The 17,505-nt window shown below is 41.7% G+C and overlaps 1 protein-coding gene across 1 annotated transcript in view; it reads right to left on the reverse strand.

Annotated features, from left to right (window-relative positions):
• si:ch73-61d6.3 (occludin) overlaps positions 1–11,473 on the reverse strand; it is a 49,463-nt gene extending 37,990 nt beyond the window's left edge. Inside the window, exons 1-3 of the mRNA XM_035787378.2 lie at positions 11,206–11,473; positions 6,137–6,940; positions 5,709–5,879 (exon numbers count right to left, since the gene is read on the reverse strand). Of these exons, the coding sequence (XP_035643271.1) occupies positions 5,709–5,879; positions 6,137–6,919 (954 nt within the window). The 5' untranslated portion in view covers positions 6,920–6,940; positions 11,206–11,473. The remainder of the gene's footprint in view (positions 1–5,708; positions 5,880–6,136; positions 6,941–11,205) is intronic.
• Positions 11,474–17,505: the final 6,032 nt, after the last annotated feature.

The following is a 17,505-nucleotide window of genomic DNA, read 5'->3' on the forward strand; positions in this document are numbered from 1 at the left end:
TCTGTCAACAGGAACAACACATCCCCAGTGTAGATCAGTACTAGTTCACCAATAACCATGGTAACAATGCCTTTCCCCTGGCAACAATTAACCCTGGTAACAATGCCTTTCCCCTGGCAACAATTAACCCTGGTAAAAATGCCTTCCCCCTGGCAACAATTAACCATGGTAACAATGCCTTCCCCCTGGCAACAATTAACCATGGTAACAATGCCTTCCCCCTGGCAACAATTAACCATGGTAACAATGCCTTCCCCCTGGCAACAATTAACCATGGTTACAATGCCTTTCCCCTGGCAACAATTAACCCTGGTAACAATGCCTTCCCCCTGGCACCAAAAACCCTGGAAACAATGCCTTCCTCCTGGCAACAATAACCACGGTAACAGTGCCTTTTGTTGACATGCAACCCTGACATGTTGTTGATGTTTAAAACCCCAGCCAGCCAGCCAGCAAGCCAGCCAGCCAGCCAGGCAGTCAGCCTTAGATAAGAGCTCTAGAAACCGCCTGTTTATACTAGTTAATGATCAGCCAGAGTGAAACTAGGTAGACTGAACAAACAGCAACTATGAGCTCCACACACTACACACAGCCATGCTACCCGCCTGTTAGCAACAGCCCCTCAGTAGAGTGGCAACACTGTAGCAATAGCTAGCAGCTAGAAAACTAACCTGAGGAGTCAAAAAGGCTGCTCTTAAAATGTGAAACTAGAGTAGGGCACGGGTTAAAGGTTACTAGTCTGATTTTCCTAAGCGTGGCCAACATTTTATGATCAGACAATTCTCGATTGTCTGGTAATTGAGAGAAGGTTGAGGCGAGAATCATGAATTGAAAGAAAGTGTACAAGAGGAAAATGTTGGGCTGAGATTGATCAATGACCAGTCAATGTGTCACAGCTAATACAATACTCACTGTATTCACTGATAACCTTTGACCTACAGGGGCACAGTCAGATACGTGAAAACATACAGACACACACCTAAACCAAGCCCCCACTATGGAATTATACTGTATCTGTAAGTGTGTCATTTAAAAACAAAACACTCTTTATTGACATTTTCTGTCATAAAAAGCATGAAATGACGATACTCCTTGTGGACTTTCAACTCATAAAGTAAAACCAGGGAACCGCAACCTCGCATTCCAAAGTCCGTTTTCAACTAGAACTTACCTCGGGTAAAGAAAACATTGTAACTGACAGAGGTATTGTGCAATTCTAACTGTCAAATATGTAACATTGCTTAATGTCTTACAACTGATTAGGGGGGAGAGGATAGATTAGTCACAGTAACTTATCATGTTCAACCTGACAATGACTCGTAGTGGCTGTTCCACTGGATGTCATAAGGTGTATGCACCAATTTGTAAGTCGCTCTGGATAAGAGCGTCTGCTAAATGACTTAAATGTAAATGTAAATGTAGTAAATGAAATACTCCTGCATTAAACCGAGGAGCATCTAAAAACACATACTTACACTGTATTAATACCAGTATCAGTTTTCTACTCTTAAGAGGAACCACAATGGAAATACAGTACATTCGGAAAGTATTCAGACCCCTTCTCCACATTTTGTTATTTATTTTATTATTTTACTTAAGACAGTTAAGAACAAATTCTTATTTACAATGACGGCCTACCCCGGACAACGGTGGACCAATTGTGCACCGCCCTATGGGACTCCCAATCGCGGCCGAATGCGCGACTCGGGAGCCCAAGGACATTGTTACATTACAGCCTTACTCTAAATTGGATTTTAAAGATGCTCATCAATCTACACACAATACCCCATAATGACAGAGCAAAAACAGGTTGTAGAATTTTTTGCAAATGTATTAACTATTTTAAATAACAGAAATACCTTTTTTTACATAAGTATTCAGACCCTTTGCTATGAGACTCGAAATATAGCTCAGGTGCATCCTGCTTCCATTGATCATCCTTGAGATGTTACCTGTGGTAAATGAATTTGACTACACATGATTTGGAAAGACACACACCTGTCTATATAAGGTCCCACATTTGACAGTGCATGTCAGAGTGAAAAACAAGCCATGAGGTCAAAAGAATGAATCGTTCGTAGAGCTCTGAGACAGGATGGTGTCGAGGCACAGATCTGGGGAACTGTATCAAAACAATTCTGCAGCATTGAAGGTCCCCAAGAACATAGTGGCCTCCATCATTCTTAAGTGGAAGAAGTTTGGAACCAACAAGACTCTTCTTAGTGGTGGTTACCCACTCAAACTGAGTAAACAGGGGAGAAGGGCCTTGATCAGAGAGGTGACCAAGAACCCGTTGGTCACTCTGACAGAGCTCCTAAGATCCTCTGTGGAGATGAGCGAATCTTCCAGAAGGACAACCATCTATGCAGCATTCCACCAATCAGGCCTTTATGGTAGAGCAGCCTGGTGGAAGCCAATCCTCAGTAGAAGGCACATGACAGGCGGCGTGGAGTTTTCCAAAAGGCACCGAAAGAAAACAAGATTCTCTGGACTGATGAAACCAAGATTTAACTCTTTGGCCAAGTGTCACGTCTGGAGGAAACCTGGCACTATCCCTACGGTGAAGCATGGTAGTTGCAGCATCATGCTGTGGGGATGTTTTTCAGCGGCAGGGACTGGGGAACTAGTCAGAATTGAGTTGAAAAATGAACAGAGCAACGTACAGAGAGATCCTTGATGAAAACCTGCTCCAGAGCACTCAGGACCTCAGACTGGGGCAAAGGTTCACCTTCCAACAGGACAACAACCCTAAGCACACCGCCAAGACAATGCAGCAGTGGCTTCGAGACAAGTCTCTGAATGTCCTTGAGTGGCCCAGCCAGAGCCCGGACTTGAACCCGATCGAACATCTCTGGAAAAACCTGAAAATAGCTTGTAGCGTAATACCTAAGGAGACTCAAGGCTGTAATCACTGCCAAAGGTGCTTCATCAAAGTACTGAGTAAAGGGTCTGATATTTCATTTTTAATATATTTGCAAACATTTGCTATGTCATTACGGGGTATTGTGTGTAGTCTCTGAATTTGTGATGATCCCTGTCACATTTATTGTGATTATCCCCGTCACATTTATTGTGATATCTCTGTCACATTTATTGTGATATCCCTGTCACATTTATTGTGATATCCCTGTGACATTTATTGTGATGATCCCCGTCACATTTATTGTGATTATCCCCGTCACATTTATTGTGATATCTCTGTCACATTTATTGTGATATCCCTGTGACATTTATTGTGATGATCCCCGTCACATTTATTGTGATTATCCCCGTCACATTTATTGTGATATCTCTGTCACATTTATTGTGATATCCCCGTCACATTTATTGTGATATCTCTGTCACATTTATTGTGATATCCCTGTCACATTTATTGTGATATCCCTGTCACATTTATTGTGATATCCCTGTCACATTTATTGTGATATCCCTGTCACATTTATTGTGATATCCCTGTCACATTTATTGTGATATCTCTGTCACATTTATTGTGATATCCCTGTCACATTTATTGTGATATCCCTGTCACATTTATTGTGATATCCCTGTCACATTTATTGTGATATCCCTGTCACATTTATTGTGATATCCCTGTCACATTTATTGTGATATCCCTGTCACATTTATTGTGATATCCCTGTCACATTTATTGTGATATCCCCGTCACATTTATTGTGATATCTCTGTCACATTTATTGTGATATCCCTGTCACATTTATTGTGATTATCCCCATCACATTTATTGTGATTATCCCCACATTTATTGTGATTATCCCCATCACATTTATTGTGATTATCCCCATCATTTATTGTGATTATCCCCACATTTATTGTGATTATCATTTATTGTGATATCCCACATTTATTGTGATTATCCCCGTCACATTTATTGTGATATCTCACATTTATTGTGATATCCCTGTCACATTTATTGTGATTATCCCCATCATTTATTGTGATATCCTGTCACATTTATTGTGATATCTACATTTATTGTGATATCCCTGTCACATTTATTGTGATTATCCCCATCACATTTATTGTGATATCTCTGTCACATTTATTGTGATATCTCTGTCACATTTATTGTGATATCCCTGTCACATTTATTGTGATTATCCCCATCACATTTATTGTGATTATCCCCATCACATTTATTGTGATTATCCCCGTCACATTTATTGTGATATCCTGTCACATTTATTGTCACATTTATTGTGATTATCCCCATCACATTTATTGTGATATCTCTGTCACATTTATTGTGATATTCTGTCACCTTTATTGTGATATCTCCGTCACATTTATTGTGATATCCCTGTCACATTTATTGTGATATCCCATCACATTTATTGTGATATCTCTGTCACATTTATTGTGATATCCCTGTCACATTTATTGTGATATCCCTGTCACATTTATTGTGATATCCCTGTCACATTTATTGTGATATCCCTGTCACATTTATTGTGATATCTCTGTCACATTTATTGTGATATCCCTGTCACATTTATTGTGATATCCCTGTCACATTTATTGTGATATCCCTGTCACATTTATTGTGATATCCCCATCACATTTATTGTGATATCCCTGTCACATTTATTGTGATATCCTGTCACATTTATTGTGATATCTCTGTCACATTTATTGTGATATCCCTGTCACATTTATTGTGATATCCCTGTCACATTTATTGTGATATCCCTGTCACATTTATTGTGATATCCCCATCACATTTATTGTGATATCCCTGTCACATTTATTGTGATATCCCCATCACATTTATTGTGATATCTCTGTCACATTTATTGTGATATCCCTGTCACATTTATTGTGATATCCCTGTCACATTTATTGTGATATCCCTGTCACATTTATTGTGATATCCCCATCACATTTATTGTGATATCCCCATCACATTTATTGTGATATCCCTGTCACATTTATTGTGATATCCCCATCACATTTATTGTGATATCCCTGTCACATTTATTGTGATATCCCTGTCACATTTATTGTGATATCCCTGTCACATTTATTGTGATATCCCTGTCACATTTATTGTGATATCCCTGTCACATTTATTGTGATATCCCCATCACATTTATTGTGATATCCCTGTCACATTTATTGTGATATCTCTGTCACATTGATTGTCATGTCCTGACCATAGAAAGCCTTTATTTTCTATGGTAGAGTAGGTCAGGGTGTGACTAGGGGGGTTAGTCTAGTTTATATTTTCTATATGGGGTTCTAGATTGATTTTTTTCTATGTTGGGGTTTTGGTATGATTCCCAATAAGAGGCAGCTGGCTATCGTTGTCTCTTATTGGGGATCATACTTAAGTAGCATTTTCTCCACCTGTGGGTAATTGGGATATTGTTTATGTTTAGTTGCCTGTTAGCCCTGCATTGTCGTCACGTTTAGTTGATTCTTTATTGTTTTGTTTTTTCTAAGTTTCACTGTCTAATACATATGTGGAACTCTACGTACGCTGCGCATTCGTCCGTCTATACTAACGATCGTGACATTTATTGTGATATCCCATCACGTTTATTGTGATATCCCATCACATTTATTGTTTTTTATTATTATATTTTTTCAATATATGTACTGTATATATGTTGTTGTTTTTTTACTGGCACATAAAATCCATCAATCAAGAGTATGAACATGATATTCATACCAGTATGAGTTTTCCTTACCCAGTCCTTCACATCTCTGCCTTCAGAAACTAGTCCTCCAGTCTCAGGGGGCTGTTCCCAGTAGATGTTTGGCTTGCCGTAGCGCCAGATCTTGCCTCTGGTTTTGTGGGAGAAGAAAGCAGCCACGACCAAGGCAGCGGTAACCAGGAAGCCACACACCATGGCTACACCCTGAAGGAGACACATCAACATCAAGGAGATTATGGAAGACAATTATTACATTATTATGGAAGACAATTATTAAACTATCTGAAACACTACATTGTTATTTAAGGCTTAAAGGGCTACAAAAAAATATACACAGTATAAGGGTTCAATAAAGGGGTTAAGGAACCGACTGTAATCATAGACCAATTCTACATCTTCAGAGCACCAACAACACCACAATCAAATGATACATTACACAGGTAATATAACTGTTGCTCTACCTCTTGTGGGTCCACGTAGCAGTAGTGATAGAGGTACTGGTTATACATGCCGAAACCACCCACTCCACCCATATTAGAATAGCTGCTTCCGTACAGGTTCTGGCACATCATCAGCATAGGGTTGTACATCATGTTCTGAGAGCTCTGTGCCATAGGGTTAACCCCTACGACGTACACAATGGTGATGATACCCTGGATGACAGCCATGATGACACTGACCACCAGAACCACCAGGAAGAACTTCCTGCTCCTGAACGTGGTCGATTTAGAGAAACTGGCCACGAAGAATCCCAGCGCCACAAAGAAGTTGATGGCCGCCATAGCTATCATGGTTGTTTTGGCCGAGTAAGGTGTCGGATAGGAGCTACCATAGTTACCATAGCCTCCTCCATAGCCTCCTCCATAGCCAGAGCCATAGCTGGAGCCATAGCCGCCTCCCATTCCCCCATAACCGCCACCGTAGCCCATCCCTCCGCCGTAGGAGCCCATCCCCCCCATCCCGTACTGCATGTCCCAGACAAGGGTGGAGGCCACACAGGCAAAGATCCCCACACAGAGCACTATGATTGTGCCAAACATGGCCTTGACGATGCCAGGAGGAGAGATCCACTTGTAGAAGTGTTGGGGCTTCTCTTCCATGTAGTAGGAGCCCGGTGGGGGTGGGTATGGGTCAAACTCACTCCTGGGCGGGTGGTAGCTTTGTGGGGGGCCGTAGCCATTGGATTCCGGGCTGTATGGAGGACTGTAGACGGGAGGGCTGTCGTAACGCTGCTTCTCAAACATCTCTCAAAGATTGGCAGGGACCTACAGAGACAAAATATATGCTAGTGGACACTAAAGCACAACAGCACTGAGACATAGCTTTGATGAGGTGTGAGGTGTGGCAATGTGCAGGATTACACTTGACCGTGCTCATCTCAAGATTTACACGAATAGAATGAATCTACATGAATACACTTGGCAAGCTTTACAGTAATATAATTAAATACATATGTTTGCTATTATATTCCTAATAAACATGATTTACTTGACTGGTCCCAACATGTATGACTAATTAAACAGACGTGTTTGATGATTGATTGTACATTTACAGACAGCAGTCCAATGTCTGATCTCCTTTATGAATACTACTAATGTTAAGTTATTTAGAGGGGGTGCACCAGGCCATCATTTATTTAGAGGGGTGCATCAGGCCATCATTTATTTAGAGGGGTGCATCAGGCCATCATTTATTTAGAGGGGTGCACCAGGCCATCATTTATTTAGAGGGGTGCATCAGGCCATCATTTATTTAGAGGGGTGCACCAGGCCATCATTTATTTAGAGGGGGTGCACCAGGCCATCATTTATTTAGAGGGGTGCATCAGGCCATCATTTATTTGGAGGGGGTGCATCAGGCCATCATTTATTTAGAGGGGGTGCACCAGGCCATCATTTATTTAGAGGGGGTGCATCAGGCCATCATTTATTTAGAGGGGGTGCACCAGGCCATCATTTATTTAGAGGGGGTGCATCAGGCCATCATTTATTTAGAGGGGGTGCACCAGGCCATCATTTATTTAGAGGGGTGCATCAGGCCATCATTTATTTGGAGGGGGTGCATCAGGCCATCATTTATTTAGAGGGGGTGCACCAGGCCATCATTTATTTAGAGGGGGTGCATCAGGCCATCATTTATTTAGAGGGGGTGCACCAGGCCATCATTTATTTAGAGGGGGTGCATCAGGCCATCATTTACAACATAGACACTTTACAGATGACCTTAGCTTTCAGTTCTATGAACCAACAAAGTCAGAACCAGCATGGAGATGTTGGTACCAGGAACCAGAGATCAGACAGCAGCCCAACCCAGCACAATGCTGCTTTTCACCCGGGCCCCGTGGGCAGTGGGAGTCTCCTTCAATCCCTCAAATTGTTCTGCTGCCTTTGAACACTTCATATCCCACCCTCGGCCAAATGTGGTTTTGTTTTGAATTTAGGCCACACGTAACTGCTAGCACACAGTATAAACAGACTTAACAATGGCCATTATTTTATAAAAGTCAACAGGCAAAAGTTTGGCATTCACAAGCTGATTTAATTAAAGAAGAAAAAATATTTAAAGATTTTTACATTTGTGAAGTGCAGATGTGAAGTATTTATTTTAGTGCTGATGCTGAGGAGGCCATGTCAGTCTTTGACATCAAAAGACTGCATTGTTCCATCTATTTATCATGACACATTGTAGCACCGGGCAAGAACAGTGTGTGGCTAAATTCATTAGATAACAGTAGTACAAGACATTTAGACTTCCTGCCTGTCTTCCTGCCTGCCTGTCTTCCGGCCTGCCTGTCTTCCGGCCTGGCTGCCTGTCTTCCTCCCTGGCTGTCTTCCTGCCTGCCTGACTACCAACCTGTCTGTCTTCCTGTCTGGCTGCCTGCCTGTCTTCCTGCCTGCCTGGCTGCCTACCAGTCTTCCTCTCTGCCTGTATTCCTCCCTGCCTGTCTTCCTGCTTGTCTGCCTGCCTGCCTGTTTTCCTGCCTGTCTGTCTGCCTGCCTGTCTTCCTGCTTGTCTGCCTGCCTGCCTGTTTTCCTGCCTGTCTTCCTGCTTGTCTGCCTGTCTTCCTGCTTGTCTGCCTGCCTGCCTGTTTTCCTGCCTGTCTTCCTGCTTGTCTGCCTGTCTTCCTGCTTGTCTGCCTGTCTGCCTGTTTTCCTGCCTGTCTGTCTGCCTGCCTGTCTTCCTGCTTGTCTGCCTGTCTGTCTTCTTGCCTGAAAGGGGGTAAATAACTCACTGTGTCCTTACAGTCACACTCACAGACACACTGTGAACGGCCCAAAGCTTTACATCATGGAGGACAAACAAAACAGACAGGCCAGGCTCAACCCAGTACAGCCATTACTTCTCTCTCTTTATGACTCAGTTCAGTAGGGGTCTCTCCTGACTGACAGCCTCCTTCTCATACACCTTCCCCTCATCCTCTCCCCCTTCCTCCCACAACCCCCCCCCCACTCCATATCTTTCATTCCGTCTTCCCTCTCCCCCTCTTACCCCTCCCTCCCCTCCCTCCCCTCCTCGCTCCCTAACTTATTGTCTTTGTTTTTGGAGGGTGAAGGGAAAAGTCAAGACTGCTAGGTGTGGGAAATGTGGTTGCCATGGTATTTAGAAGAAAAAAATGGGCCACAGTAAAGAAAAAAAAAAGGATCCAACAAGAGCTCTCCTGTGTGGATACTGTGGGAGAGAGGGAGGGGTACATTTGGGCAGGAGGATCAGGTGTCTTCTGAAGGGGGTTGCACCTCTGTTTATCAATAGCCTGTCTCGTAGCTTCCATCATCACAACATATTGGAAATAACTCCCTCTGCAGTGTGTAAAGTCTAGACACCGGTGTCCATTACACCATTCCAGGACTCTGCTTTACATGTACGTGGTGATGATACTGCCTCACCAAAAGAAACACCTCCAACTGGACATTTTGACAGAAGAGACAAAGCCACCCCCTATGTTAGGGAATCTTAAGGCAAACCTTAAGAAATGGTTCATGGGCTAAATGCTTTAAAGCTAAAGTCCTTAACTGAAACAATAACAAAGCGGCCATCCCTACTCTGTTTTGATTGGGCCTGGAGAGATGTCACCACTCTCAAATTCATGGACAGAGCTATGGATGGAAGGACTGAGCATCCATGACATCAACATTATAGTTTTAACCATGCTTTGAGGCTATACAGTGTATATATATATACTGCTTACTTTCCATCCCTGGTTGTATCCACGTGTGATTGTATTGTGTTTTTTAAATCATCAAATAAATAAAATACAATAATACGATACAGTTTAACAGCAGCCTACAATTCAGAGCTCCATGTAAATGTTGCCTCTATGAAACAGACAACAGAGTGATAGAGGCTGTTAAGCTGGAGTCAAAGGTCAGCCACCCACTCACTACTCACTGAGCTGCTGTCATCCAGTACAGACAGCCACACACTCAATCATCTCTTGTTGATAACAGAATTCTAACCCTGAATCACATGCCTCACATCTGTCAAAAACTATTATCCCCCATGCCTAATGTAGGCTAAGGCTGGGGCACAGCTAGTAGTAGAGACTCTAGTTACATGGCTATTAAAAACACTCTATAGAGAGGAGCACTCTAATAAATCAAACTGAAGAATAAAGGAGTACAAGAAAAGAATGAACAAATAATGTCTCACAATCTCCCAATACAGGGCTAGACAGATTAGAGCAAAAATAACTGAATGATTCTCCCTTAGAGAACACAAATGGGCATCATGCAAATGTATTTGAACTTTTTAGCCTGAGATGTTCCCATTAAAGGCTATCTGATTTTATGTACGCAGTAAGATCAGGTTTACTGAAGAGTCGACCAGGTCAACCACTAGGCATATTTTCCTAATACAGGATGTAAAATTTGAAATAACATAAATAACAGAGAAAAGCTACTAACAATGCAAACGGAAAGCCCCACAGGCCACACCTGTGAGAGCCCCCCTCAAGCCCCATGAGCGCACTTCACGTCTCTCAGAGCAGGCACAATTGCGAGCTTGTGTGAGAGAACGGGAACACTTGACAATATATAGACCAAAAGAAAACCTGTAGTTTAGAGCAACTAATATGAATTATAAAATACTCAAAACGTAGCCTAAAACATTTACAAGCGAAATAATAACCTATTTAAATTGGTCGATGTTATTTTAAAAATGTAGTTTGAGGCCTATCCCCACTTACAGTATACTCTAAAGGGGTTCCCAAACTAGGTCCTGCACCCGCCGGGTGTACCTTTAGGTTTTTTGCTCATCATCAAGCTTTGATTATTTGAATCAGCTGTGTAGCAGTGCTAGGGCAAAAATCAAAACGTGGGGGCCCCAGGACCCAGTTTGGGAAACCTTGGTCTAGAAGACATGGTGTTCAATATGTAGCCAATCGAGCAACATGTCTTGTTGACTTTTTTGAACCGCCGTAGAGTGCGTGGGAAAAGTCCTCAAACTAAATGTTAAAATTAAGCCTACCCATTTAAACAGGTTATTATTTCGCTTTCTAACGGTTTAAATTCGATGTAACGCCCATTCCACTTACCTGAAATTAAAAGAAAAAAACTGACGGTTGTTGGCGCTTAACGCAGTACCGAAAACGCCGTCGTTTTGCGAGTTTACTTTGTATCCGTGAAGATGTAGACCAGAGAGGTTGAAATAAACTCAGCAACGAAATGAACCTGTTTATTAGTGACCTGCTTTAGTTGTGGTGGCTCTCTCTTTCGTCCCGTCCCACGCGCAGAGACGGTTCTGTGTCTGTGAACAAGTGCTTTGTTGTGCTTTCCAAGGACCTTGGTTGACTGCCCAACCCTACGCTGTCTGGAAGTAGGTGTGATTTGTAGACTAGTCGACTACCCAGTGTGTTATACTTGAGAGAAAAAGTCCATTGGTTGATTGAATTCTGAAATCACTGGTTCTGTGCATTTTCTCATCCATTTTTACAGGTATTAGCATTTGATCTATCTTAGCATGTAATTACCATGTAACAACCAATAGACCAAATTCAATTCCTTTGCCCAGGCTCTTTCAGAACTTTCGCCCCTTCAAGATAAGTATAAATAAAAAATAAAAAGTATAAATTAATCATTATATATAAACTGGACTTCTATAAAAGGTTTGGGGTTTGGTCAGATGTTTATTTCCACCAGAAAATAACATGTGCAAACTTTGCGCTGGTCAAGTACCAGTCAAAAGTTTAGACACACCTCATTCAAGGGTTTCTCTTTATTTTTACCATTTTCTACATTATAGAATAATAGTGAAGACATCAAAACGAGGGAATAACACATATGGAATCATGTAGTAACCAAAAAAGTGTTAAACAAATAAAAATATATTTTAAGATTTAAGATTCTTCCAAGTAGCCACACTTTGCCTTGATGACAGCTTTGCACACTCTTGACATTCTCTCAACCAGCTTCATGAGATGAGTCACCTGGAATGCATTTCAATTAACAGGTGTGCCTTGTTAAATGTTCATTTGTGGAATTTCTTTCCTTCTTAATGCATTTGAAGCAATCAGTTGTGTTGTGACAAGGTAGGGGTTGTATTCAGAAGATAGCACTATTTGGTAAAAGACCAAGTCCATATTATGGCAAGAACAGCTCAAATAAGCAAAGAGAAATGACAGTCCATCATTAATTTAAGACATAAAGGTCAATCAATCTGGAAAATTTCAAGAACTTTGAAAGTTTCTTCAAGTGCAGTCGCAAAAACAATCAAGCACTATGATGAAACTGGCTCTCATGAGGACCACCACAGGAAAGGAGACCCAGAGTTACCTCTGCTGCAGAGGATATTCATTAGACTTACCAGCCTCAGAAATTGCAGCCCAAATAAATGCCTAAAAGTTCAAGTAACAGAGACATCTCAGCATCAACTGTTCAGAGGAGACTGCGTGAATCAAGCCTTCATGGTTGAATTGCTGCAAAGAAACCACTACTAAAGGACACCAATAAGAAGAAGATAATTGCTTGGGCCAAGAAACACAAGCAATGGAAATTATACTGTTGGAAGTCTGTGCTTTGGTCTGATGAGTCCAAATATTAGATTTTTGGTTCCAACTGCTGTGTCTTTGTGAGACGCAAAGTAGGTGAACAGATGATCTTTGCATGTGTGGTTCCCACCGTGAAGCATGGATGAGGAGGAGGTGTGATGTGGGGGTACTTTGCTGGTGACACTGTCTGTAATGTATTTAGAATTCAAGGCACACTTAACCAGCATGGCTACCACAGAATTCTGCAGCGATATGCCATCCCTTCTGGTTTGTGGGACTATTATTTGTTTTTCAACAGGACAATGACCCAACACACCTCCAGGCCGTGTAAGGGCTATTTGACCAAGAAGGGGAGTGATGGAGTGCTGCATCAGATGCCCTGGCCTTCACAATCACCTGACCTCAACCCAATTGAGATTGTTTGGGATGAGTTGGACCGCAGAGTGAAGGAAAAGCAGCCAACAAGTGCTCAGCATATGTGGGAACTCCTTCAAGACTGTTCAAAAAGACTTCTAGGTGAAGCTGGTTGAGATAATTCCAAGAGTGTGCAAAGCTGTCATCAAGGCAAAGGGTGGCTACTTTGAAGAATCAAAAATAAAAAATATATTTTGATTTGTTTAACACTTTTCTGGTTACTACATGATTCCATATGTGCTATTTCATTGTTTTGATATCTTCACTATTATTCTACAATGTAGAAAATAGTACAAATAATGAAAATCCCTTGAATGAGTAGGTGTGTCCAAACTTTTGACTTTTACTGTAGGCCTATCCATCCCAAATGGAAATAATAGTATTGTAATTGCAACCCGTATACTTACATACAAGATGAGGCATGTCAGTATAGCTGCTTTGATCAGCCATTTCACTACCTTTTTGAACCAATTTTTATTGCATGAATGCCTTTCATCAACTGCAGTGCAGGCAACGACAGTGAGATCCTATGGGATGTACTGTATATGTGGTCCAGAGACTACACAGAGGGACTGGGATTGTACACTGAGTGTACAAAACATTAGGAACACCTATTCTTTTTCATGACCAAGTGAATCCAGGTGAAAGCTATGATCCCTTATTGATGTCACCTGTTAAATCCACTTCAATCAGTCTAGATGAAAGGGAGGAGTCAGGTTAAAGATGGATTTTTATGCCTTGAGACTTGAGACAATTGAGACATGGATTGTGTATGTGTGCCATTCAGAGGGTGAATGGGGCAAGAAAGACAAAACATTTAAGTACCATTGATATGTATGGCAGTAGGTGCCAGGCGCGGTGCGGCTTGAGTCAAGAACTGCAACACTGCTGGGTTTTCTTCATGCTCAACAGTTTCCTGTGTGTATCAAGAATGATCCACCACCTGAAAAACATCCAGCCACCTGGACATAACTGTGGGAATCATTTGAGTCAACATGGACCAGCATCCCTGTGGAATGCTTTTGACACCTTGTAGAGTCCATGCCCCGACAACTTGAGGCTGTTCTGAAGGCCAAAGGGGGTGGAACTCAATATTAGGAAGGTGTTCCTAATGTTTTGTACACTCAGTGTAGATCCTTATCTACTGGCTGTGTGGTGCCAGGACAACAACCTCTCCCTCAACGTGATCAAGACAAAGGAGATGATTGTGGACTACAGGAAATGGAGGACCGAGCACGCCCCCATTCTCATCGACGAGGCTGTAAAGGAGCAGGTTGAGAGCTTCAAGTTCCTTGGTGTCCACATCACCAACAAACTAACATGGTCCAAGCACACCAAGACAGTCGTGAAGCGGGTACGACAAAACCTATTCCCCCTCAGGGTACTGAAAAGATTTGGCATGTGTCCTCAGATCCTCAAAGGTTCTACAGCTGCACCATGGTTGCATCACTGTCTGGAATGGCAACTGCACGACCTCCAACTGCAAGGCACTACAGAGGGTAGTGTGTATGGCCCAGTACATCACTGGGGCCAGGTTTCCCTCCATCCAGGACCTCTGTACCAGGCGGTGTCAGAGGAAGGCCCTAAAAATACTCCAGCTGCCCCAGTCATAGACTGTTCTCTCTGCTCCCGCACGACAAGCAGTACCGGAGCGCCAAGTCTAGTTTCAATTACCTCGACTAACCGGTGCCCCTCCACATTGACTCTGTACTGGTACCCCCTGTATATAGCCTCACTATTGTTATTTTACTGCTGCTCTTTAATTATTTTTAACTTTTATATCTTATTTACGTATTTTTTTTATCTGCATTGTTGGTTAAGGGCTTGTAAGTAAGCATTTCACTGTTGTATTCGGTGCATGTGACATAACATTTGATTTGATTTGACATGCTTTGCCAAATGTATGGCATGATCTACATTTCTCTTTTTTACTCTCTTTATTTATTCTCTTTTTGTTCTCAGTGGTTGCCTAGTTCTTTGGATATCTGAGGTAGCCTAGTTATTCATTAATTCCCAGGAGTACTGTATGTGTTTTGTTTATGGTGGATGGCTCCCCCTTTCTATAGCTTCTGGGTACTGTAAGAATCTTCACATCACAGTATCACTTGCCTGTTAACGCAGTATAATGACACACCAGCATTAAGTAAACAAGAAAATGTACACATTTTACTGAAATACATTATTAACATCTCATAGACAGTACAAATATAGAACCAAATATATTTCTAATGAGGTAAACAGTCACAGACAGTTCCACTAACAGTCTTATTTTTATTGAAAATAATCTGTATCATTATCTGTGCTGCATTAAATTTGTTTTTATTGAAAGAATGTTTGACAGAGTACACAAAAATGTTTCTATAGGACCTTTCCCCCCCTTTTAATCTGATGCTCATCAGAAGGTGTGAGTCCATTCTGTAATCACTAGATGGCCACCTGTGGCCCCGCAAACTGGTGTTGTCCCATTACAGCATTCTTCCCGGTGTTCTTCCTGGTTCCTTTCTATGTTCTGTGTATCGGTGAGTCTCTGTAATGTACTGTATATCTATGTCTGTGGCTGTTGGCAAGCCTACAATTGTCCTCTCTGAGGATAAATGACATTCATTAATTAGCTGATGAGGAGTTCAGCTGGAGCACACTGAGAGGCTTATGTGAATACTGAAGGACATTTTACTGACTACCTTTATGGCAGAAGTCAAAGGTCATTCTCTTGAAGATGGAGTTAATTTGCTATACTCAGTCCCTTTGTCTGTTGTAGTCACCTTTGATTGTGTTGGGAATTGCACCTTGCTATCAAGCCAATATTCAGCACTGTGATGACTGACAGGTTGCTGCATATATCCTTAAAGAGATAGTTTACCCCAAAAGGTTAGTCAGATGTTTTACAATGTATACAGAGTAAGTGGTCTTAAGTTGACTCGTGTCCATATTCCCCATACCATGTTGGGTCACCATGTAGTAAGCCTGTCATGTGTATATTAGGATAAAGGGCCTCAATCCCTAATCAATGGGAAAGATTGGCACCTTCTAATTAGATGGAATTACACTACGCTAATATTTTCCATTCCTTCAGTTTTGAGGCCTGCAGATTTCTGACGTTGCCATGAGCAGCTGGGTGACTTCCGACGTATAGACAGTGTGAAGCAGCTGTATAATATATCATACTAGTCCAGAGGTGATCAGAGAGACTGCAGGAAATCTGGGCAATTACAGTTTTGTTCACTGTTTGCAGACATAGGCCTGTGTGAGCGCCCTTGAGTGATGATTTAGGCCAACTGTATAAGATCATCCCTCTATCCATTTTAAATTGCTAGACATTCTCATCTCTACAAACATCCATTTATCTTTATTTATTTATATATTTATTTTTATTTAAACAGGGAGTCACTTTGAGATTCAAATATATTTTACAAGAGAGCCATGAACACATTACAAATAAAAACATAATATTAAAACAACATACATGTGTATAAAACAATAGAATTCAGCACAAAAAAAACAGTAAATATATATATATAACATTTAAGAAAAGCAATCACATTCAACACGTAGAGGTCCTCAATCAATAATTTCAACTGCCTCAGTGGCACCAGCACATCCAACTGCAGTGAACTCTGCAGATTGTTCCACAGATTTGTAGCATAAAAACAAAACGCAGATTTTCCCAAATCTGTGGAGACTGGAGGGATCTCCAGTGTTATCCGTTCCTGTGAACGGGTTTGATAACTTACATTAAAATTATCAACAGTGTTGAACGCCTTTGACAGGTCAATGAACAAGGCAGCACAGCTCTTTTTAGCATCCAAGGCATTGACTGTGCTGCTGCTCCAGTTTCAACTGTTCTGCCTTATTATTATTCCACCATGCTGGTCATTTATGAACATTTGAACATCTTGGCCATGTTCTGTTATAATCTCCACCCGGCACAGCCAGAAGAGGACTGGCCACCCCACATAGCCTGGTTCCTCTCTAGGTTTCTTCCTAGGTTTTGGCCTTTCTAGGGAGTTTTTCCTAGCCACCGTGCTTCTACACCTGCATTGCTTGCTGTTTGGGGTTTTAGGCTGGGTTTCTGTACAGCACTTTGAGAAATCAGCTGATGTACGAAGGGCTATATAAATACATTTGATTTGATTGACAAGATCATTAACAACTAGCGTGGTTGCTGTGATAGTATTATGCCCAGGCCTAAAACCTGATTGGTTTATATTAAGAATACAATTATGAGATTAAAAAAAGGACACTCAGGATTGTGTAATCATACTATTTGTTCATGGTTCTATCTAGACAATTTGATTTAAAGCACAGGTGCAACAGCCCCTACACTAGATTCAAAGCTTTTGTGTCTGCAAATTGAGCGGTGCTCCTGTATGATTTATCTTGTATAGATTCTGCCTGTGGCACTCGTGCAAGAAAAAAAGGGGGCGGAAATGGGGC

The sequence above is a fragment of the Oncorhynchus keta genome, chromosome 1 (assembly GCF_023373465.1).
Source record: "Oncorhynchus keta strain PuntledgeMale-10-30-2019 chromosome 1, Oket_V2, whole genome shotgun sequence".
In the NCBI taxonomy this organism is placed as follows: domain Eukaryota; kingdom Metazoa; phylum Chordata; class Actinopteri; order Salmoniformes; family Salmonidae; genus Oncorhynchus; species Oncorhynchus keta.